General features: G+C 41.2%; 2 protein-coding genes across 8 annotated transcripts in view; both read left to right on the forward strand.

Moving 5' to 3' along the window:
- Nucleotides 1-22,951, forward strand: part of PLEKHA7 (pleckstrin homology domain containing A7) — a 326,893-nt gene that overhangs the window by 9,185 nt on the left and 294,757 nt on the right. The window lies entirely within an intron of this gene.
- LOC133378288 (uncharacterized) lies at nucleotides 1,776-3,037 on the forward strand. Its single transcript, XM_061613106.1, has 2 exons — nucleotides 1,776-1,824; nucleotides 2,250-3,037. Exons 1-2 carry the CDS (start codon nucleotides 1,820-1,822, stop codon nucleotides 2,932-2,934), a joined length of 690 nt encoding a protein of 229 aa, XP_061469090.1. The 5' UTR covers nucleotides 1,776-1,819; the 3' UTR covers nucleotides 2,935-3,037.

Consider the following 22,951-nt stretch of genomic DNA (forward strand, 5'->3'; position numbering starts at 1 on the left):
GCCATGGAGAAAAAGAAATTGCCCGGGGGGGGGAATGGAAATTTGGAGGGAAATGGAAAAATATGCAATACTTAAATTAAGCCTTGATAATTTTTTGTATTGCTTTACCAACCAACCAACCAACCAACCAATCATTTATTATTACGGTTGATGACTAGCACTATAAAATATTAAAACAATAAAATGATAAAACATATCAATATTATACAGAGAAAGAAACAAACAGCAGCAGCCTGAGATAATATGGCACTAATGGTGTTGAATAAATACATCAATGGGCTTTAATAACATAAAATGACTATCATAGAAGGGTTATGACCAAGACCCAGGTGGGTGAGCTGGCACAAGTTTCCCATGTGGGCACTCGGTCCACTATCAATGCATTCTGGAGGATTTCATTTTATTTGCTTGTTTTTGCATAGTCTGTAGAGATTCTATTGCCCTCACCAGGAGGTTCTTCCACTCCAGTGCAGGATTCAAAGTCTTGCATCTGGTGTTGGGTCACAGAGACAGTAGGGCAGCAGCCTCCCTACTTGAGCTGGAAGAGGCAATCTTGGTGATGGTATTGGAGAACCCCAAAGACATTTTGTGTTGTGTGTTGATGGTTCTGAGTTTTATAGATATTTTAAAGTAGGTTGGTTCTTGCTGTCTTATTTATTATACGTATCTTGTATTGCCACCCATCTGAGTTGTTCTATGTGGTTTGGGTTGTTGACATTTAGACCAGTATATGGGATGTTGGTAGCCCATGAACACTTGCTGTGACAATTTTGCAAGACACTTTAGGAATAAAGTACAATACAGTAGGGCCCCGCTTTGCAATGCTCCGCTTTACAGCGTTCCACCGATACAGCGGTTGTCAATTGCAGAAAGGCCCTGCTCTTCCGGCGCTTGTTCTGGTTTTATGGTGTTTTTCGGGTGTCGGGCGCCATTTTTGTCAATGTAAGTCAATGCGTTCCGCTTTGCGGCGGCGGTCCAGAACGGAAACTGCCATATGAGCGGGGCCCTACTGTATGCGAGGAGGATCCCTATGTAGCATGCACAATCAATGATAAGACCCACAAATGTATGGATATACCTGAAATAATCTTCAATGGACAACACTGAGCTTCCACTGGGAGGAAGGGTGGGATATAAATCCAATAATAAATAAACACATAAAAACAGGACAATAAACAATGGAACAACCGAATTATAGATCCATTTCAATGATTAAGTCTTTTTCAAATATGTCCCACTAGGATTTATATAGAATATATTTATAAAGAAGCACATGCTGTGTCCTAGCATAATTATATGTTAACTATTTGGCATATTTATTAACTTTACTGAGCAATCCTATGCATATTTACTCAGAAGCAATATTTTGATCACCTCTCTCAGCAAATAACTGCAACAAAATTTAACAGTGCAATCTTATGCATGTCTACTCAGAAGTAAATCCCACTTCGGACTTCCCAGGAGGATCCTTACGCCTGTGCAGCCTCTAAGACGAGCTCCGTCTTGGATGAAACTTATCCAGTTTTAAATTCAGTCAGAAGGGACTTTTCTGACTGGAGATGATTTCTTCCGGATAAGGAAGAAGCGTGAGACCTGCCACATAGTTTTGTTTTGATTGTTGGAGTCTGGAATTCGTCAGAATTGTCTGTCTTCCAGCAGTTCAGACAGAGCGAGGATTTTTATGCTAGCTCAGCTGGATAAGTGACCCGTTTTTTTTTTAACGGACTAGCAGGCAAATATTCTCCTGTCTACATTTATCATTTTCTTATCTATACAGCTAAAGAGATTTGTCAAAGTAACAGCAATTAGGTTAACCTAGATGAGGTAAGACTTTCCTTCTTTATTTATGGAACTAAGGGGGAAGAAAATATAAATAGCTTATCTTTTTTTATTGCAAAAAGCTGACATGGAAAATTGCGTTTTAAAGTTTACAACGGATGAGAGATTTCTGATTGGGAGAGATAAGAAATCTTTTTGATTTATAAGGCTTTTGTGTAATATATGTAAGGGACTATTTTTTCTGATCTACTTTTTTTTTTGACGAATCTGCTCATTCTCTCTGCTACTAGTTTGGACGCTGTGAACTAAAAGCTGTTTTTGCACTTCTGGGCTTTTAAGAGATAAGGACTGTCTAGCGTGTGACGTTAGTTGGTTGGAAAGATTAACTCCTTTGTAACTGGATAAAGAAATAAACTGCTCTTTGCTTGGGACATTGAAAATTGAAGGAGTTTTGTTCTTTTGGTTTTAAGAATGACAATTAAGAAGATCATGGATATACAAGAAGGGACTTTATTTCTAGACATGCTTCAGAAAATAATGAATGGGATCAACTCAATAAAACAAGAACTGAGAAATAATAGACAAGCGTGGAGAACTGAATTTCATGAAATGAGACAGGAGCTGAAAGAAACTCAGGATTCTGTGAGAAAGGAGAATAAAGATAGATCTGGAAAACAAAAAAAGGATGAAAGAGAAATTAAAGGCAAGGTTCAATCTATGGAGATTGGCTTAAATATGGACATGAAAAAAGATTTGGATTTCCTGGTTGTGACGGATCCTGGAGATAAATATTACAGTTTGGAATACAGCGCTGTCTCTGAAGGAATTGAAGAGACTGGAGATAAAGATATTATCAGTTCAAAAAAATTCCTGGACTGGAAGGATTTGATGGAACTCGAAATGGAGAAAGTTAACAGAATTAATCCCTGTTTTGTGACAATGGAAAAACCTTCAAGAGATGTACTAGTGTATCATGTGGAAAAGAGGAGCAGAGATGCGGCTTTGAAACAATACTTCAGTGTTACGTTTGGATTTGATGGTGAGAAAATATCTATGATGGAGGAAATTCCTATTAGACTTTTATTATATGACTATGACAGCAAGATTTTTGGGTGCGTAGAGATGGAAGATGGAAGACGGACCCAATATGGATAATGACAGAAGAGCGATTTGAAATTACTGGACTCAGTAGATTTGATGAGTTGAATTAATTGACATGTTTATTTAGAAAAAAAAAATTGATTGACATATATCTCAAGGATTGGAAACTTCTCTTTGACTTTTTGTGGAAGATTAAAATGATATGATGTTAATGAGATTTGAAACCAACTAAGATAACTGTTGGAGGAAGGTGATTTTATAATCTATTAAGAGATAGGTCTGTTATACATTATAGATTTATAGTTGAATTATAGTGTTTTGAAATTACTGGATTTAGTAGATTTGATGAGTTGGATTAATTGGCATGTTTATTTAGAAAAAAAATTGATTGACATATATCTCAAGGATTGGAAACTTCTCTTTGACTTTTTGTGGAATATTAAAATGATATGATGTTAATGAGATTTGAAACCAACTAAGATAACCGCTGGAGGAAGGGGATTTTATAATCTATTAAGAGATAGGTTTGTTATATATTATAGATTTATAGCTGAACTATGACAAATCGGAAGTCAATATTATTTTTTTATATATATGTATATTTTTTTGTATTGTATTAGTTATTGATTTGTGTTGTTTTCTTTTTGTATCATTTTGGTTTTGAAAATTAGAATAAAAATTCATTGAAAAAAGAAGAAGTAAATCCCACTTCAATGAGACTCCCAAGTAAGCATATACACTACCATTGCAATATAAAGCTTTGATACTTTTAAGGCTACAATCCTATGTGTGCTTACCTAGGAGAAGCTCCACTAAACAGAGCAAATATTACTGTTATGAAGATGGCAGCACCTTCTAGGTACAGAAATGCATCCTGGATTTGAGTGTTCCATATTTCTACATGCACAGAAATTAACATTTTTCTAGTACTAAATATTATCTTTCATATACATTTTGATTGAGCAAAATCTTGTCCTATTCATACTATTCATTTCAAAAGAGAAAATATTTCATAGGCATTTTTCCATATTTCACAAGATTTTCAGTTTTTATTTTATTTATTTATTTATTTATTTATTTATTAAACTTGTATACCGCCCCATAGCCGAAGCTCTCTGGGCGGTTTACAATAACTAAAAACAAATATACAATTTAAAATACATCTTTTAAAAACAATTTAAAACACAATTTAAAAATTTAAAACAATATAGAACACATGCTAAAATGTCTGGGAGAAGAGGAAAGTCTTGACCTGGTGCCGAAAAGATAACAGTGTTGGTGCCAGGTGCACCTTGTCAGAAACATCATTCCATTATTTGGGGGCCACCACTGAGAAGGCCCTCTCCCTTGTTGCCATTCTCCAAGCTTCCCTCGGAGTAGGCACCCGGAGGAGGGCCTTTGATCTTGAACGTAGTGTACGGGTAGGTTCGTATCAGGAGAGTTTTTCTATTGGAAAAACTGAAAAACAGTCATGATCCCCGTCCCCCATTTTTTCTGATTTGTTTTCCTGGGCCTTCATGTCTCTGCTGGGGAGTAAGCTCCATTGAACACACTGGATACTCCTGTACTGTCAGGTATGCATTAATTTTCTGTCAGTTTACCCCCCTCCCATGTTCTTTTTAATGCCCAAATTCTGAAGGTTTCATTAGGTGAAAATTACTTCTTAGAAAGTGACCAAAATTTGTGTGACAGTTTGGTTTCTGCAGCATCTTCTGTATATATCCCATCCCATTTACCCTTCCCCCACAAGCACAATTGAAGAGTAAGAGTCCATGCAAGTTCTGCTGTCTGCTCGGTAAATTGTTTTTGCTACTTGAAAAATGTAGCAAGGAATTGCCAGTATTTGCGGAGTACTTTGTTCTGTCTGTGGCAACACCTCTACATGATCTGTAGGCTATAATTGTGATGTCAGCACATGTAGCACCTTTACAGAAGGTCTTGCTAGCCTGATGGTGAGGTTAACAGGTTATGTATTGAGTTGTGTGCCTGGATAGTATGTCGTCAGTTGTATGCCTGGATGCAGTTCTTATGGATTGAGCAAACAAGTGTTTTCTGAAGTCCTCCATTGTAAGAATCTTTTCAGCGTAGCACTCTAGAAGCTTGTAAGAGGTAAACGTTGTGAAAGAAAAGTTGGTGCCTTTGGTATAAGGTTTTCTTCAATTTTCTTAGCAAGTTATCTTTTAAAAAGCAAAACTGTACACCTGTGAACCAGTTTTTCAAAGAGAGGTTAAAATATTTGTTGTGACTGAACTAAAGATTAAGTAAAGGTTAAATACGTAACCGTAGGAAAAAGCTAGTTCATTGAATCTAAAATACTAAATAGCCTTGAAATGCTTCACTGTGTTCAGAAGATGTAACTGTGTTGAGTTGTTAATTTTGATTGTGCAGACATAAATACTGGTTGAAAGAGCCATGTCCTGCCATAAGAAATTTACCTGTAAGACCATCTCTAGTTGAATGTAGCTCCATGTGACTAGTTAAGTCAGAATGTGAACAGGGATGTGCATTCTGTTTGAAAGCAATGTAGTGCAGATGGAAGATACCAGCATTTGGATGTGCATCTTGGCTGCTCCTGTGCTTAAACCCCGAAGTTCTCTTCTCTGGAGGTAAGTGAATGGAAGACTGCTTCTCTAGATTAGGCTATAAATGCACATTTGAAGCTTGACTAATACTTACATAACTATAGATAATTGGACTGATATGTAATACAGTAGAACCTTGCTGTAACACGGGGGGAGGGGGGAAGGATGTGTCTGCATTATACGGCTTCCACATTATAACGAAACCTGTGTTCTGTAAATAGTATTTCACTTGGGGAACATCATACCCATGGCATATCTGAATCAGTGGTTCAGCAAGCTGCATTATAGCAAGGTTCTAATTTACAAATAAACTCTTGTAGTATCCAAATAGGATAAATTGCTAAGTTTTGTGCTACCATTCCGAGGAAATAAAAGAGCTTTAATGGCATCTGAAGCTAGATGTGTTGAGCATATATTGCTTTTCTATATCTTTCACTGCCAGTTGTGGAACAGCTTTGTAGTCTCTGAATAGATGCTTTCCATCCTGGATACTAAGATATATTTATGATAGTGAATGGTTGCAATTGTATTATGACTTGACTGCAGTTCCTATTGCTCATTTCAACATATACAGTACTTGGAAACTGAGCTGATTTTGTGAGGAGATTATAGGGGCTGATAGCTGGAGTTTGAGAGATGAAAAACAGTGCTGGTAAGAAGACCAGAAGCATGATATCTTTTATAGAATACATACTTCCTAGTTTTTTATTTGAAACCTTTGTGGAACATATACAGAGTGTCTCAGAATAAGTAGTTTGATTTTTGATGCTTTCTGTGTGGGTATTTTGCAAGAACTGAGGTATTATACATTACATACTTCAAATGGTACACTAATAAATTCTTGTATTAGAGCCTTAACCTGCCGATCTAATGTAAATATTGATGTTTTTGCAATATAAGAAAGACAGGCATATCATGTATTATAAAAATGCATAATGTTTAAAGTTTGTGCACATTTTAGTAAAAAATCAGTAGTGTGTGATAAGAAAGCCACAGATATTTGAATACTTTTTCAAGTTGTTACAATATCAAATATGTTGTCCCTGTTAAAAGTTTGCTGCTGCTGATTATCATTGTTAACTTGCTCTTCTGCAGGGTTTTTTTTTTACTTTTTTCTAATGTTTGTGTTTTGTTGTTTTCTGTTTGTACTTGAATTGAAAAAAGCCTCAGTTTTATAAAACTTGCAATATCCAGTTCTACACATATTTGTTCAGGAATAAGGTCCATTCATTGCAGGGGATTTTTTAATGTTAAGCTAATGATCTGGATAAGAGAATTGAGTTTTTCTTCAGTGATACTGTTTAAATGAAATGTGATATATTGTTTTAAGTCCCTTAATTTTCTTGTGAGAATAAAAAATGTGCAAACCTAGACGGAGTTCAGTAGCAAACCTCTATTACAACATCATGTATAAATAGTTTCAGCATTTGGATTGTTTGGAAAGTAGAATTCTTTAAATTTGAGTGTTTCCCCTGCTACTTTTGTTACTTTTCCTACCTCACATGGTTTTAAGCACTTAGTGTGGCACACACTGTTGAGAATTTCCTCCTGACAGGAGTTGTATAAATGTACCAGTCAATAAAGCCTTTATTCCATCAAAGATAAGCTTCGTGATCTTAGTGGCTACTGGAAGGCCTCCCTCATTCAGATCATAATATGAATGTGTGAAGAGGTGAGGGAAGTTTCACAGTTTGTCCCACATATGGCTAGGCTTGCTTTTGTGGAGTAGTAGTCTTATATAATGACTGAGGCCAGGTTCACATGGGAGCTAAAGTCCATATTGAACATGAAACTTTTCCCATCGCGATAGAGTTCCACAGTTCACACACGTCCGTCCTCCCTACCTTCCAATTTGCTCTTTTGCATTCACACACATTTGCGTTTATTACTGTCGCTGTTTCCTTGTGGCCCCACCCCCAAATCCACACGTTAACTCTGTCCGGAACATCCCCATCGCTAATTGAGAAGGGGAGGGGTTTTCTGTCAATTTCACACTAAATTGGGAGACAGTGAGGGGTGCAACTGACACCAAATTACTTTCTTTGTTATCAGTTTCATTTCCTCTAGACAAAGCCCTTTTTTGTGAAGAAGGAATGAAATGTTTATAGTGCGCACTTGCAGTGTGTATATTTTTGTGTTTGTGTGTGTGCACGCACACAACCTCTGTGTGAACGAGACCTTAGTTGCAACAGGGCTTCTGCAGCTTTCCCTGGGCTGTGCCGTGGCCAGAAAGTGTTAGATGGGGAGGTCAGGTCGACCCCCCTCTCCTTCCCCTCCAGAAAACCAAGCAGGGCTGCCCTGGCACATCTTGCATCAAGACCTGCTCTCTGGGCTGCATCTCTTCCCTCCTCCTCGGTTGCGGGCAGCTTTCACGCTGGCTGTAGGGAAGGAAGCCTTTGCTGGCTGGCAGGACTTCTCGCTGTTGCCGCCGCCTCGAAGGGAAGGGGAAAGGAGGAGGGGCTGCTTGCCTGCCTGTGCCCAGATCCACATTAAACCTTCATGTGATCAAGCCCTTATACTTGCTATTTTCAGATTGTATTAGTAGTCAGTGTGTTTTGGGTAAATGCATAGTAAACTTCAACACTTTGATCGCCTGGAAGATTTTTAATGATTTAGGGATAGAATTCTCCCATTTCTAGGAAGAGACTTAGAAATGTTTCCTTTCAGACATCTCTAGTAATTGCAGTAACTTGGGCTATTTGTGTGCCAGATGAAACTTCCAGACCATGCTGAAAGCTATCTTACTCTGTGTGTGTGTAACTTTTAGTTCCTTTTTGGGGAAGAAATGTAACTTCTTCAGAATGATCAGTAATGTGGGTTTTTTGGATGTCAGGTGTACTAAATTTCTGCTTCCTACTCTTGTGGAAGTAATGTAACTCTTTTGGGTAATGCATTGGCATGGATTCATACATAATCCTTGCCTGAATGGAGGGCATTTCTGTCACTGCAAGGTTCCTCCCAAATTCTGCCAATTCCACCTATCACTGCAACCCCCTTATGCCCCATGCCATGCCATTCTTGAAAGTTCCCCAGTCTTCAGGAATGTTTTTTTGGGAGGCACAGGGGGGCTGCAGTGGGGAGAAAGGACTAGAAAGTCTGTTACATGAGTGATATTCCAAGCATTTCTCTCCCAGCCCATTTTTGCTGGAAAATTATTTTTTTAAAAAAGGCCAGGTTTCAGATTTTGTGTAGTAAATTGAGTGTATGTACTGCGTTTCAGGGCTTGAAGAAGCCTAATAATTTTGATACTCCTGTGAGTAAGTGAATCAGTCAATGAGGTGTATGTGTGAGAAAGTAAGTGTGATCTCTCTGAAATGCTCACACTTGACTGACAGAGTGAGGTGATTAGAATGTTCTAAGGACATGGATGTTATTTAATGTTGAATAATTTTATGTAGTAGTTTGCTTTGAATATGAAGTGTGTATTCTGTAAAACTGGCATGTGTGTTTCATAGCATTTTTAAACAGTTTTCTAAGATAGAGAAAACATTTGGAGAGAAAAAACATGATTGTAAGCAATTTACTAGTATAGTGTGATCTATTTAAACTCATCTTGCTTAAAGAATTGCACTGGCTGCCCATTTGCTACTGGGCCAAGTTCAAGGTTCTAGGGTTGGTGTACAAAGCCCTTACAGCTTGGGACCAGGATACCTGAAAGACCGTCTTACTCCTTATATACCCAGTTGATCACTGTGCTCTGCAGGTGAGGGCCTCCTGCAGATACCATCTTATCAGGAGATTCGTTCTGCACAATATAGAAAATGGACCTTTAGTGTGGTGGCACCTACCCTGTGGAATTCCCTCCCCTTGAATATTAGGCAGGCGCCATCTCTGCTATCTTTTCAGCGCCTTTTGAAGACTTTCCTCTTTCAACAGGCTTTTTTAAGTTGAGACCTATCCCAGTCTGTGTGTGTGTTAGAATTGCTTGTTAATATGTTTTTTTCATAATGTTTTTAACTCTTTTTAAAAAGATGTTTTTAAAGCTTTTTAAAAATGTTTTTAACGTTGTTTTGTTTTAATGTATTTTAAGGTCTGTTTTTATGATGTTTTAAAGTGTTTTTAGCACTTCTGTTTGCCACCCTGGGCTCCTGCTGGGAGGAAGGGAAGGATATAAATCAAATAATAAACAGAATAAATAAATAAATTAAAATAAATAAATATAGACATCTGCTTATTGGGTTCAAGTAAAATAATTTGGGTTAAATAGTCTATTGTTGAATTGTGATCCAGATTATTTTTGGTACACTAAGTCTATACTTTGTAATAGACATTGTCATTAAATTGTTCTGTCATTTTACATTATAGAATTTGAAAGTAGCTAGGTTGTGTGCTTTTCTAAGTGGTGTGGTATGTTGTACCTGATTTGAGCCTGGTCTTGGCATGTGGTACATTGTTGGTTAAGCTGTGAGGCTTGTGTGGAAAATTTTCCTTTAAGTGATAGTTATGCATTCTTCTTGATATCAGCCACAATACAGGTTATCTTAAGGCTGTATGCGCAGTCCATTTTGAGCACTGCTTTTGCCCTTCCCTGCAAACCTTTTTGTTCCTGAGGCCTACTTCTTGAACTACTTTTAAGAAAAAAAAATGTTGAAAGTTCTACTTTGGGTCGGTATTTCAGTTGTAATGTTTGCTTAATGTTGTGGAGAAGATTGATATGAAAAGTAAATATTACTGTTTAAATATATAGCCTGCTGTTTCAGTAGCTTGAGTTTGAACATCATTCCAAACTCTGGTTTAGCCTGACAAATGTACAATGGGCAAACCATAAGTTAGAAGTACTGCTCTACTTCAGTTTCCCATCTGCTCCTCTGTTTGTTTCACTTCTGTCTCTATGGCACAGCAGCTTCATGGTACAGTAGGAGCAATGGCCATGACTCTTTTGACAGTTGAGACCTCATGCCAAGCTGTAATTAGGACAGACTCACTTCAAACTATGGTTTCTGGTTTGCTAGCTGATTGTAAATGATCTTGTCAATTCAGACATGTCAATTAATAGTTAAGCTTTCTTAGCAATGGTTTGACATAATATTGGAACTAAGTCTATAATGCGCAGTGTAATGGTCTGGGTAACTTCATGCATTATGCTTATTTAAGGATGCCAGATCTTTCACAGTCCAATCCACTTCATGTGTAGCTTGGAAAAATTTGATAACAAGTGCCTCTGAGCATATGGTGAGTGGTTGCCTTCTCCAAAGATGGAGAATTACATTTTTGTGTTTGTTGGTGTTCTTACTTTGCTTCTTTCCTGTGTTACTATTGTTTCTACAGAGAATCTAACCTAGAAAATTTTATTTCCCTCATTAGTCATCCTAGAAATTTGTGTCAAATTTATTTTTATTAATTTCAAAGCTTTTTTTATTGGTCAATGTCATAGAATCATAGAATAGTAGAGTTGGAAGGGGCCTATAAAGCCATCAAGTCCAACCCCCTGCTCAATGCACGAATCCAAATCAAAGCATTCCCGACAGATGTCTGTCCAGCTGCCTCTTGAAGGCCTCCAGTGTCGGAAAGCCCACTACAGTAGGGCCCCGCTCATACAGCGGGTTACGTTCCGGACCCCCGCTGTAAAGTGAAAACCGCTGTAAAGCAGATCCCATTGACTTACATTGACCAAAATGCTGCCCGGCGGCAAAAAACCACTGTAAAAGCGGAACAAGCACTGTAAAAAGGGGCCTTTCTACAATTCACAACCGCTGTATTAGCGGAACGCTGTAAAGCGAAGCCCTACTGTATCTCTCTAGGTAATTGATTCCATTGTCTTATGGCTCTGTTAGGAAATTTTTCCTGATGTCCAGTCGAAAGCTGGCTTCCTGTAACTTGAGCCCATTATTCCATGTCCTGCACTCTGAGATGATTGAGAAGAGATCCCGGCCCTCCTCTGTGTGACAACCTTTCATGTACTTGAAGAGTCTATCATATCTCCCCTTAGTCTTCTCTTCTCCAGGCTAAACATGCCCAGTTCTTTCAGTCTCTCCTCATAGGGCTTTGTTTCCAGTCCCCTGATCATCATGGTGTGGCAGTCATCTATCGGGAGTCCTTGATTTTCACCAGGCCCCTGCTTCCTCAGACCAAGTTTGTTGATTGCATGTACTGGAGGTTGGGCTCGAAGGGCAGTTTGGGGATCCTGCTTGTGTACCGCCCACCCTGCTGCACGGCAGACTCCCTGACCGAGGTGCTAGAGGTGGTCTCGGATGTACGACTGCTCTCCCCAGAACTGTTAGTGTTGGGGGACTTTAACGTGCATGCTGAGACCACTCTCATCGGAGCCCCTCAGGATTTCCTCGAAACCATGGCTTCTTGGGAACTGCACCTTAGTAACACTGAGCCCACCCATGTAGCCGGTCATGCCCTCGACCTTGTATTTGTCTTGGGAATGGCGGGGAGTGTTCTGAAGTTGGGGGCTATTTCTTTTACCCCCGTGTCATGGTCAGATCACTATCTGGTGAACCTTGACCTCTCGTTGCCACACACCCTCTGCAGGGGTAAAGGACCTATTAGAATGGTCCGCCCCAGGCGCCTGATGGATCCGGATGGATTCCTGACTGCGCTTGGGGAATTGGAACCTGCTGAAGGTCGCCCGGTCGAAACCCTGGTGATGGAGTGGAATGAGGGAATCACCAGGGCATTAGACCGGGTGGCTCCGAAACGTCCTCTCCCCCTGAACAGAACTCAGACAGCACCATGGTACACACCCCAGTTGCGTAGTCTGAGACAGGAGGTGAGACGACTAGAACGCCGGTGGCGGAAATCCCGCTCTGAAGATGTTCGGACACAGGTTAGAGCAGCAATAACTGCCTACCAGGTGGCAATAAAGGCAACAAAGAAGGATTTCTTTGCTGCCTCTATTGCATCTGCAGAGTGCTGTCCCAGGAAGCTGTTCCAAGTGGTCCGAAGCCTGGTCGGTCCAGTTGCTCAGGAACCCTTGGAGCACTCTAAGGCTTCCTGTGACAAATTGGCAAGGCACTTTGCTGATAAAATCGAACACCTGAAGAACTGGATTCCGTACGCTGTGGATGCAGTAGAAGATCCAGAGTTGACCAGCTGCAATCCGGTTCAGTGGGATCGGTTCCGGCCTCTTCCTTCTGAGGATGTGGACAAGGTACTTTCAACGGTGAAGCCTACCACCTGTCTGACTGATTCTTGCCCATCATGGTTCCTTATGAATTGCAAGGAGAAATTGGGCGAAGGGATCAGGGCGGTGGTAAATGCATCCTTGAAAGAGGGTGCACTGCCACCGGCCCTCAAGGAGGCAATTATAAAACCTATTTTAAAAAAACCCTCCTTGGATCCCCAAGTCTTGAACAACTTTCGCCCCATTTCGAATTTGCCATTTTTGGGCAAGATCATTGAGCGAGTGGTGGCTAACCAGTTGTCAGCACACTTGGATGAAATGGATTATTTGGATCCATACCAATCGGGTTTCAGGACTGGACATGGTACTGAAACAGCCTTGGTCGCTCTGGTAGATGATATGAGGAGGGCATTAGACGGGAGAATTCACCTTTCTTGTCCTCCTGGATCTCTCAGCGGCTTTTGATACCGTCGACCACGGTATCTTGTTAGATCGCCTGGAAGGATTGGGAATAGGAGGCACTGTTTTACAGTGGTTCCGTTCCTTTCTCTCTGACAGGCATCAACAGGTAGCATTGGGGGATGAGGTTTCAGACCCTTGGCCCCTCACTTGTGGAGTGCCACAGGGTTCTATCCTCTCTCCCATGCTATTTAACATCTATATAAAGCCGCTGGGAGCTATCATCAGGAGTTTTGGGCTGCGGTGTCACCAATATGCTGATGACACGCAGCTCTACCTCTCTTTTAAATCCGCACCGGAGTTGGCTGTGGAGACCTTGTCCAAGTGCCTGGAATCTGTGAGTGGGTGGATGGGAAGGAACAGGCTGAAGCTTAATCCTGATAAGACCGAGGTACTGCTTGTGGGTGACAGGGGAAGGTTGGGTGTTGTTGACCTGAGGCTTAATGGGATAAGTTTACCCCTGAAGGATCAGGTCCGCAGCCTCGGGGTTGTTCTTGATTCCAAGCTGTCCATGGAGGCGCAGATTTCGGCAGTGAGCCGGGCAGCTTGGTATCAACTACACCTCATACGGAGGCTGCAACTCTACCTCCCTATTCATCAGCTCCCACTGGTAGTATATGCCCTGGTCACCTCTCGATTAGACTACTGCAATGCGCTCTACGTGGGGTTACCCTTGAAAACGGTCCGGAAACTACAACTGGTGCAGAATGCGGCGGCTCGGTTGCTTACAAACAGCCGCCGCCGTGATCACATCACACCAGTGTTATTTCATCTACATTGGCTGCCAGTTGTTTTCCGGGCCCAATTCAAGGTGTTGGTGTTAACCTTTAAATCCCTATACGGTCTCGGCCCAGTTTATCTGAAGGAGCACCTCCAGTACCACAAATTAAGCTGCCCGACTAGATCAGCCACGCAGGGCCTTCTCTCAGGCCCGCCAACGAAAACAGCTAGGTTGGTGGGGACTAGAGAGAGGGCATTCTCAGTGGCGGCCCCCACTCTCTGGAACTCCCTCCCGTTTGATCTTCGCCATGCCCCTTCCCTGGATACATTTCGCCGAGCCTTAAAAACTTGGCTCTTTGGACAGGCCTTTGGGATCTCCGGGGTGGGCTAACTTTTTTGTGATTGTTTATTGTTTTTGTGAAAATTGTTTACTGGTTGCCCTATAGAGTTTTTACGCCTGCATTGTGTTGACTGCATTGTATTTTATTTTGTAATTATATTGTATTTTATTGAATTTTAATATGTACGTCGCCTAGAGTGGCTTCGGCCAGATAGGTGACACAAAAATTAAATTTATTATTATTATTATTATCCTTGTTGCCCTCCTCTGAACCTGTTCCAGTTTGTCTGCATCCTTCTTGAGTGCGGAGACCAGAACTGGACGCAGTATTCAAGATGAGGCATAACCAGTGCTGAATAGAGGGGAACTAATACTTCACGTGATTTGGAAATTATACTTCTGTTAATGCAGCCTAATATAGCGTTTGCCTTCTTTACAGCCACATCACACTGTTGGCTCATATTCAGCTTGTGATCAACAACAATTCCAAGATGCTTCTCACAAGTCGTATTGCTGAGCCAAGTATCTTATAACTGTGCATTTGGTTTCTTTTTCCTAAGTGTAGAACTTTGCATTTATCCCTGTTGAATTTCATTTTGTTGTTTTCAGCCCAATGCTTCAGCCTATCAAAGTCCCTTTGAATTTTGTTTCTGTCTTCCACGGTATTAGCTGTGCCCCCCAATTTTGTATCATCTGCAAATTTGATAAGCATGCTCTGTACCTCCTCATCCAAGTCATTAATAAAAATGTTGAAGAGCACTGGACCCAGGACCAAGCCCTGTGGTACCCCACGTTACTTTTGCCCAGTTTGAGAAGGAACCGTTGATAAGCACTCTTTGAGTACGATTCCGGAGCCAACTGTGGATCCACCTGATAGTTGTCCTCTATGATTTTGCAAAGGTAATAGACAGCGGTTCTGAGAGTTCTTCATCCAGTTCCTTCAGTACTCTAAGATGCAGTTTATCGGGCCCTTCTGATTTGAACTCGTTCAAAGTGATTAGGTATTCCTTGACCATTTGTCTTTCAATCTCAAGCTCCAATCTTGCCCCTTCTACTTGATGTTTCCAGGGAGGGTCACAGACCCTTTTTTGAGAGAAGACTGAGCCAAAGTAGGAATTGAGCACTTCTGCCTTTTCTTTGTCATCTGTTATCATTTTGCCATCCTCATTGAGTAGCTGTGCCATCGTTTCTTTTCTCTGTCTTTTACTATGGACATACCTGAAGAAAGCTTTTTTGTTGTTTTTAGCATCCCTCGCTACCTTCAGCTCATTCTCAGCTTTAGCCTTCCTTACCCATCCCTGCAATTCCGTGATACCTTCCTGTACTCTTCCATTGTGGTCTGGCCTTCTTTCCACTTCCTTTTTTGTTTTCAGGTCATCTCTAAGCTTTTTGTGAAGCCACATTGGCGTCTTCTGCTGTTTCCCCCCCTTTTTTCCTTGTTGGAATTGCTTGCCATTGCGCTTTTAGAATTTCCTTTTTAAAAAACTCCCGCCCATCTTAGACTCCTTTTCTCCTTAGGGTTGCTTGCCATGGAACTGTACTTACAATTGTTCTGAGTTTATTAAAATCAGCTTTCCTGAAGTCCAGGGTGCGCATATGGCTACTCTCAGCTTTTGCTTCTGTTAAAATCAAGAATTCAAGTATGGTGTGGTCACTTTCCCCCAGAGTTCCCATAACTGCCACTTCATCCACCAAATCATCTCTATTGGTTAGAATCAATTCCAGGATAGCTGATCCTCTGGTTGCTTCCTCCACTTTCTGTAGGAGAAAGTTATCTCCAACAAAAGTCAGAAATGTCTTGGAAGGGCCATGTTTGGCAGAATTTGTATCCCAACAGATATCGGGATAATTGAAAACCCCCATTACTACTACATCATGCCTCCTCAAAACATTGGCAATTTGCTTTTCAAAAGTTACATTCTCATCTTCTCCTTGATTGGGTAGTCAGTAGTAGACTCCAAGTACCACATTGTTTAGTGGGATTTACTCCCCTGCAATCATGCTTAGGATAGGTGAAACTGACCACAGGGGATGGGGAGGAGGAGGCAGAAGAGGGAGGGGAGGGCAGAGGGGAAGAGGGGAATGGGAGCAGGTGGAAGGGAAGGGGAGGGGAGGAGAAGGGCAGGTTTGATCATTTGCATGTTTATTGAGTTCAGTGGGATGTACTCCTGTGCAATCATGCTTAGGATAGGTAAAACTGTCTATGGGGTTGGAGGAGGGGGAGGGGAGAGGAAAGGGAAGGAGAAAGGGAGGGGAGAGGGGAGCAGAAGGAGGGAATTGGAGGGGGAGGGGCAAAGGAAGGGGGAGGGAAGGCAGGTTTGATCGTATGCATGCTTGTTAAGTTCAATGGTATTTACTCCCGTGCAATCATGCTTAAGATAGGTAAAACTGACCATGGGCAGGAGGGCGGGAGGGGATAGGAGATTGGGTGGGTGGGCACTGAGCAGAGGGGAAGCCCCTTTCCTTTCCAAAAGGAAAACATTGTGAACAGTATCATTGGTTTTCAGCATTTCCCCCACCTTTTTATTCTACAGCAGGCATATGTAGCCTCCCACCCAAATTTAAACCAAAGCTGTCCCTGGCCACATTCACACCAGACTGTTATTTCATTTTAGGCAGTCCTGGCTTCTCCCAAAGAATCCTGGAAAGTGTAGTTAGTGAAGGATGCTAAGAGTTGCTAGGAGATGCCCTGTGCCCCTCACAGAGCTTCAGTCAGAGTGTCTGACTGTTAAACCAGTCTGGCCACTGGAGCTCTGTCAGTGTAATAGGAGTCTCCTCTCAGCACCCTTCACAAACTACCCTTCCCAGGATTCTTTGAGGGAAGCCATGACTGTCCCAAGTGAAATCAAAGTCTGGTGTGGGAGTGGCCCCTTGATTAGGCAAGCCCAGCAGCTGGGAGTCTGGCTTACTGAACATGCCCGACATTATAATTGAGTTCAAGCCAACATTTCATAAATTAATTAAAAACCAGCCAGGCATTTTTTTAACTTTTAAAATGTAGAAGTTGAAGGTCAGAGAATAGGGCAAGGTCAGTATCAGTATTACAGGTGCTCTGTGAACATGGCTGATTTTTAATGAATTTCAACAGATTATGAAAACTCTGACAGAAAAAAGTCCCAAAGGGCTCTGGATTTCCCTCCTTTTTAGACTTTGAACTCTCACTTGCACCATGGTTCACATGTATTTTGTTAGTAAAAGCCATGTTTCTATACCCATGCACTATTCATAAATAATGCTCTTCTTAATTTGGAAATGTTCCATTGCATGCAATACAATGCATTTGCCTTTTTCACGGCTGCTGCCCTGGATGTGATGAAATGATAAGATTGAGATATGTTTAGTACCATGTTGTTCGCGACAAATGCCTTGTCTCCTTGTTATCTTGTGCAGGAGCAGGGACATAATGCACTCTTTTAGCATTAAGGTTCTAGCATGTTGATGAGCCATTTTTACAATCTGTTAGCTTTCTTTTAAATATTAGCAAAAGAACTCAGGAGTGCTAGCGTCTTATGGTCAATGGTAATAAAAGTCACAGAAAGACTTAACAGGATCAATTAAATATAATTGGTTTTATTGATCTTTAGAAGTAGAGTTTAGCCAAGGTAATAAATGCACTCCCAGTGTCATATCTTTATCAAAACCAGACTGGCAAATCTTCAGAAAACTGATAACATATAGATATGTTTGAAATAGTTGGATGACCAGTTTCTCAGTAACTTTCCCTCCAAAGGTACTGTTTCATCCTATGAATCCTATGGATTCATCCCATCCACTGAGATTAGCAGAAGAGGCCCCGTCTCATCACTGTGTGAAATTTGGTTGGCAAGTACCCAGGAAAGGACCTTCTTCTTAATAGTGCCCAGGCTGTGGAAATTCCTACTCTGTATGATCTGTCTAACTCCCTCTGTTACGACATTCCAGCATAACGTTAAGAACTTCTTATGTCATTAGGTTTTGTTTTACCATATTTTAATTTATTTGTTTTTCTTCTGCAGCCTATTAAATGTTTTTTATGTGTTGTAAACTGTGTTTGTGCTTTTTTATGTTGTTAGGTTCCTGCATGTTAAGATGGAAGGGTAGAATATAGTATTTTTAAAAAAACAATAAAAATAAAGGTGAACAGCTGAAACAGGCAGAGCACAGCCATCATCATGGCTTGTAGCCATTGATAGCCTAATCCTTAATATATTTGTCTAATCCTTTTTTTAAGCCATCCAAGTTGGTGGCCATCACTTCCTGTGGGAACGAATTCCATAGTTTAAGTATGAACTGTGTGAAGCACTTTATTTTGTCTTTCCTAAATCTTCAAGCATCCATTTTCATTGGATGTCCATGAGTTCTAGTGTTATGAAAAAGGTAGAAACACTTCTCTCTATCCGCTTTCTCCATGCCATAATTTTATACACCTTTATCAGGTCACCTCTTACTTGCCTTTTCTCTAAACTAAAATGCCCCAAATGCTGAAACCTTTCCTCATAGCAGAGATGCTCCATTCCCTTGATCATTATGGTTGCCCTTTTCTGATTTTTTCCAATTCTGCAATATCTTTTTTGAGGTGAGGCAACCAGAACTGTACACAGTGTGCCAAATATGGCTGCACCATAGAATTGTATAACAGCGTTATGATATCTACAGTTTTATTCTCAATTCCTTTCCAAAAGATGCCTAATATGGATTTTGCCTTTTTCACTGCTGCTGCACACTGGGTTAGGGTTACCAGGTCTCTGGTTTTTGGCTGGAGTCTCTGATTTTTTGGGGGTCCTCTGGCTCTCCGGCTAGCGCCCCTTAATCTCTGGACTCTCAGCTTCAATTTAAAAAAAAAAAAAGTTTCTAGGTGGTCTGGTTCCCGAGATATACACCAAAATGTCAAACCCCCACATGCGACTGTTAAATCTGTTTTACAGATGTTTAGAACAGCTCCTAGCTCTAACTACAACTCCCATCAGCCCAATCCAGTGGCCATGCTGGCTGGGGCTGATGGGAGTTGTAGTTTAAAAAAAGTAACTTGTTCAAGCTCTGGCTCTAACCCCGCCCTTTCAGGATTGTAGCCAATAAATGAAGCCAGGTTGTGACTTCTTGATCCAGGCATGCCTAAGCTTAATTTCAACGTCAGAAAATGGAAGCTTTCAGATTTGGCAGTTTGTGTAAGTAATATGGCTTAAAGTTTTTTTTTCTCTTCTGTGCAAGAGTCAGACCCTTGGCTATGAAATATGAAAGTATTTAATCCAATACTCCATCAGGACTTTTATTTATTTATTTATTCTATTTCTTAGTTGCTCATCTGGCTGGCTACCCAGCCACTCTGAGCGACGTACAAAGCAGAAAACATAAAACATCAAAAACACCAAAACACTAAGCAAGAAAGCTAAACAATAACATAGAGACTAACTCAGTTACAATAAGGCTTCTCATCTGTATAGTCCAAAAAGTGTGCCTTCAGATGGAAACTCCTGATGTGAGTCTTCCCACCCTAACACAAAGACCAGTGTGGGTGATAGTCCATATGCAAGACCGAAAAACAACACCCCCTCTTGATCTCAGCATCCAGTACATTCAGCGGGGGGGGGGGACGTGGCAAACAAACCCCTTAAAGTCGCGACTAACAGGGAAGTTCTCTTCAGAAGCCAAAAACAAAGGCACTAAGATGTAAACATGGCTGATACTAAGGGCAAGCAGACAGAGGTCAGATGGTAAGCTAGCGGCGGCTGCAGGGGCGTTCCCCCGCCCTCAGCATTCACTGAAACATCATCACAACAGTGTGATGTTCCCAGGGACAGGCCGCGGCACCAGACCTGCCAAAAGGCCCTAGCCCAGCTCCAGCTTCAGCCTGTCTCGATGCGAAGGTAGCAGCGGCGGCGGCGGCCTGGTGCAGATGTAAGCACCAAGCTGCATCCCGGTCAGGTACAAGGGCGATGGCATAAAGAGGGGGGAGGCTGCCCCGTATTTCCAGTACGTTGTAGCCTCCTGCAAGGGGAATTTATGTAGAAAATTACCCCATAAAAGCTGTCAGTGGTGGAGCTCCCTCGTCCATAGCTGAGTAGACATGGTTAGGATTATATGGGGTGTATTTTTACGCTTCTCTCTGTGTGTGTGTCCTTTCCAACAACCCTGTGAGGTAGGGTTGGTGATTGGAAACCAAGGCAGCTCACAATAAGAAATAAATCACTTTAAATCACTTTAAAAACCAATAACCATAAAACAGTTGCAGAACAGCTTAAAGTGGCATGATTCTGAAGTTTGGGTTGAATGAATGAAGTTTATTTATTTATTTTTATTTATTTATTATTTGATTTATATCCCGCCCTTCCTCCTAGTAGGAGCTCAGGGCGGCAAACGAAAGCACTTCTGAGTAAACAAACATAGGATTGCACTATAAATATCTTTACAGGTTGTATAAATAATAAACATATTTGATAGTCATGCTTGTATAAATATTTTGTCATACTGTGTCCCAATAAGTATCTGATTTCACACTATGGTTGTACAATACTTCCTTTATATTTTAAGTATGCCTTGGGGTGGTCATGGTTCTCCATTGTTTTCATCCCGAGAGGCAGATAGGCTGAGAGATGGTGAGTAGCCCATGGCCACCCACTACAGTTTATAGCTCATTTCCATTTTGAAAAATTAATTAAAACAATTTACATGCAGGCAAAATTTATTAAGTGGACTCACACAATACGCTTAAAGCACATCCAACTTGCATTTAAAGTGCACGACGTCCCCTAAAGAATCCTGGGAAGTGTTGTTTTCCCCCTCACAGTTATAGTTCTCACCACTCTTAACAAACTGCAGTTCCCATGATTCTGTGGTGGGATTCATGTGCTTCAAATGGGTGTTGAATGTGCTTTAAATAAATGGTGTGGATCTGCCCTAGGTATGATGTGCTTTCAAGAGTGAATGGAAAAGAACAATTATAAAAGATACGTCTTACTCTTACTCATTTCTCAGACCTCTTTCTGAAGTGAAGGGTCAAATCTGTAAAGAAGTTTGGAGCAGCCACGTTAAAAGATAAGGGCAGGGCATTCCAGGCAGGGTGTTGCCAACCCTGCTTGGATATGGATGTCTTTGCAGAGGATCCCTAGTCAAGGTTTACCAACAGCACAATCCAAACTATATCTACTAGAAGTCAGTCTTGTTGAGTTCTATGGGGCTTAATCCCTTAGTAAGTGTGTTTAGAGTTGCAGCCTTCAGGAGCATCCACCTTTACTCCCCAAAGCTCCCATCTAACATCTCCACAACACTAAGCTCCTTTGTCCCTACAGTGGCCTTCTGATGACTGGCCTGGTCTGAAGGTACTTAACCCTTCTTGCTGAAAGCAAGTAGGCTAGATTAAATGTTTGCTACCCAGGCTCCATCTTTTAGCTAAGATTTCTATCTTAATTTCCAATCAATTTTTTTTAAATTTTATGCTCCAAGCAACTGTGATTGATGCTTAATGTATCATGCTTAATGACATCACTAGGGCCCGCCCCGTGACATCACTAGGACCCGCCCCTCAAAGCTCAGGTTTTGGGTTGCTTCTGATCTGGCAACCCTACACTGGGTTGACATGTTCATCGAACTATCCACAGCTATCCCAAAGATCTTGTTGCTGGTCAAGCTCTGCCAGTTTAGACCCCATGAGCATATAGGTGAAATTAAGATTTTTTTGCTGTGATGTGCATCACTTTACATTTGTTTACACTGAATTGCATTTGCCATGTTAGTGCCCATTCCCTCAGTTTGGGGAGGTCCTTTTGAAGCTCTTTGTCATCCCTTTTTGTTTTAACAACCCTGAACAATTTAGTATCATCAGCAAACTTAGTCACTTCACTGCTCACTCCTAACTCTATATCTTTTATGAACAAGTTAAAAAGCACAGGTCCCAATACTGATCTTTGGGGGATTCCACTTATCAATATCCCTCCATTGGGAGAACTATTCATTTATTCCTACTACCTGCTTCCTGTTCCTAGCCAGTTTCTGATCCACAAGATGTCCTCTCCTATTCCATGACTGCTAAGCTACTCAGGAGCAGTGGTTCCCAACCTGGGGGCTGTGAAGTAATTTGGGGAGCCGCAAACAGTAAAGAAATGAATTACTTTTTTTAAAAAAGTCTTCGTTCCCTGGATGCAGTCTGCACCCCACTGCTGCTGCAGATGACACCTCCTCCTTGCTCCAAACAAGAAGGGAGGACTTTTGCTGAAGTGGCAGAGTGTTTTTCAGGTATGTTGAAGGCAGGTGTCTGGCTATAAAACACATGGCAGATGCTGAAAGGGGCTGAGGGCGGAGCTACCAGGAAGAGGGGATTACTAATGCCGATTCCTGTCTCCTTGCACTGCCACTGCTGACAACTCCCTTGCTCAGAACGAGAGGAGAGGGCTTTTCACAAAGCAAAAAGAAGCAAAACAATTCTTGGAAGCTACACAGGAAGTGGATAAGCCCAACCCAAATTGTACTGCCCTAGAAATTTGTAAAAATGCAAACACAATCTCTCAGAGAGGAGGTCAGGTCTCCTGCTCCCCTGGTGCATTCACTATAGCTGCACAATTTCCCTGTTTTTTAAGGTTTGATAGAAATATCTGTTGGCTATAGGTACGTTCTTAAACTGCAAGGTTTTTTGCCTATTAGTGAATATTATCCATGTAGTTCATACAATTAACATTTTAATGCATTATGGATGCAATGTACAGGGAAGCAGTAATGTATACGTAACACATGCAGAGGCAATGTGTGAACTGGGCTTAAGTCTAATCCTGTTAAATGGGAAAAGAATGAGCTTTGAGCAACTTCAACTCTAACAGCAGATTCATGATTGCTGGATCCTTGGTCTTTTTTCCAGTATGCAGTGGCTAGTTGCTTGCTTTTGATAATGGCATGTCTCCTCAGTTATAAGAACCTGTTAGTTATGAATCA

This window comes from Rhineura floridana, chromosome 2 (assembly GCF_030035675.1).
Source record: "Rhineura floridana isolate rRhiFlo1 chromosome 2, rRhiFlo1.hap2, whole genome shotgun sequence".
NCBI classification, from domain to species: Eukaryota; Metazoa; Chordata; class Lepidosauria; order Squamata; family Rhineuridae; genus Rhineura; species Rhineura floridana.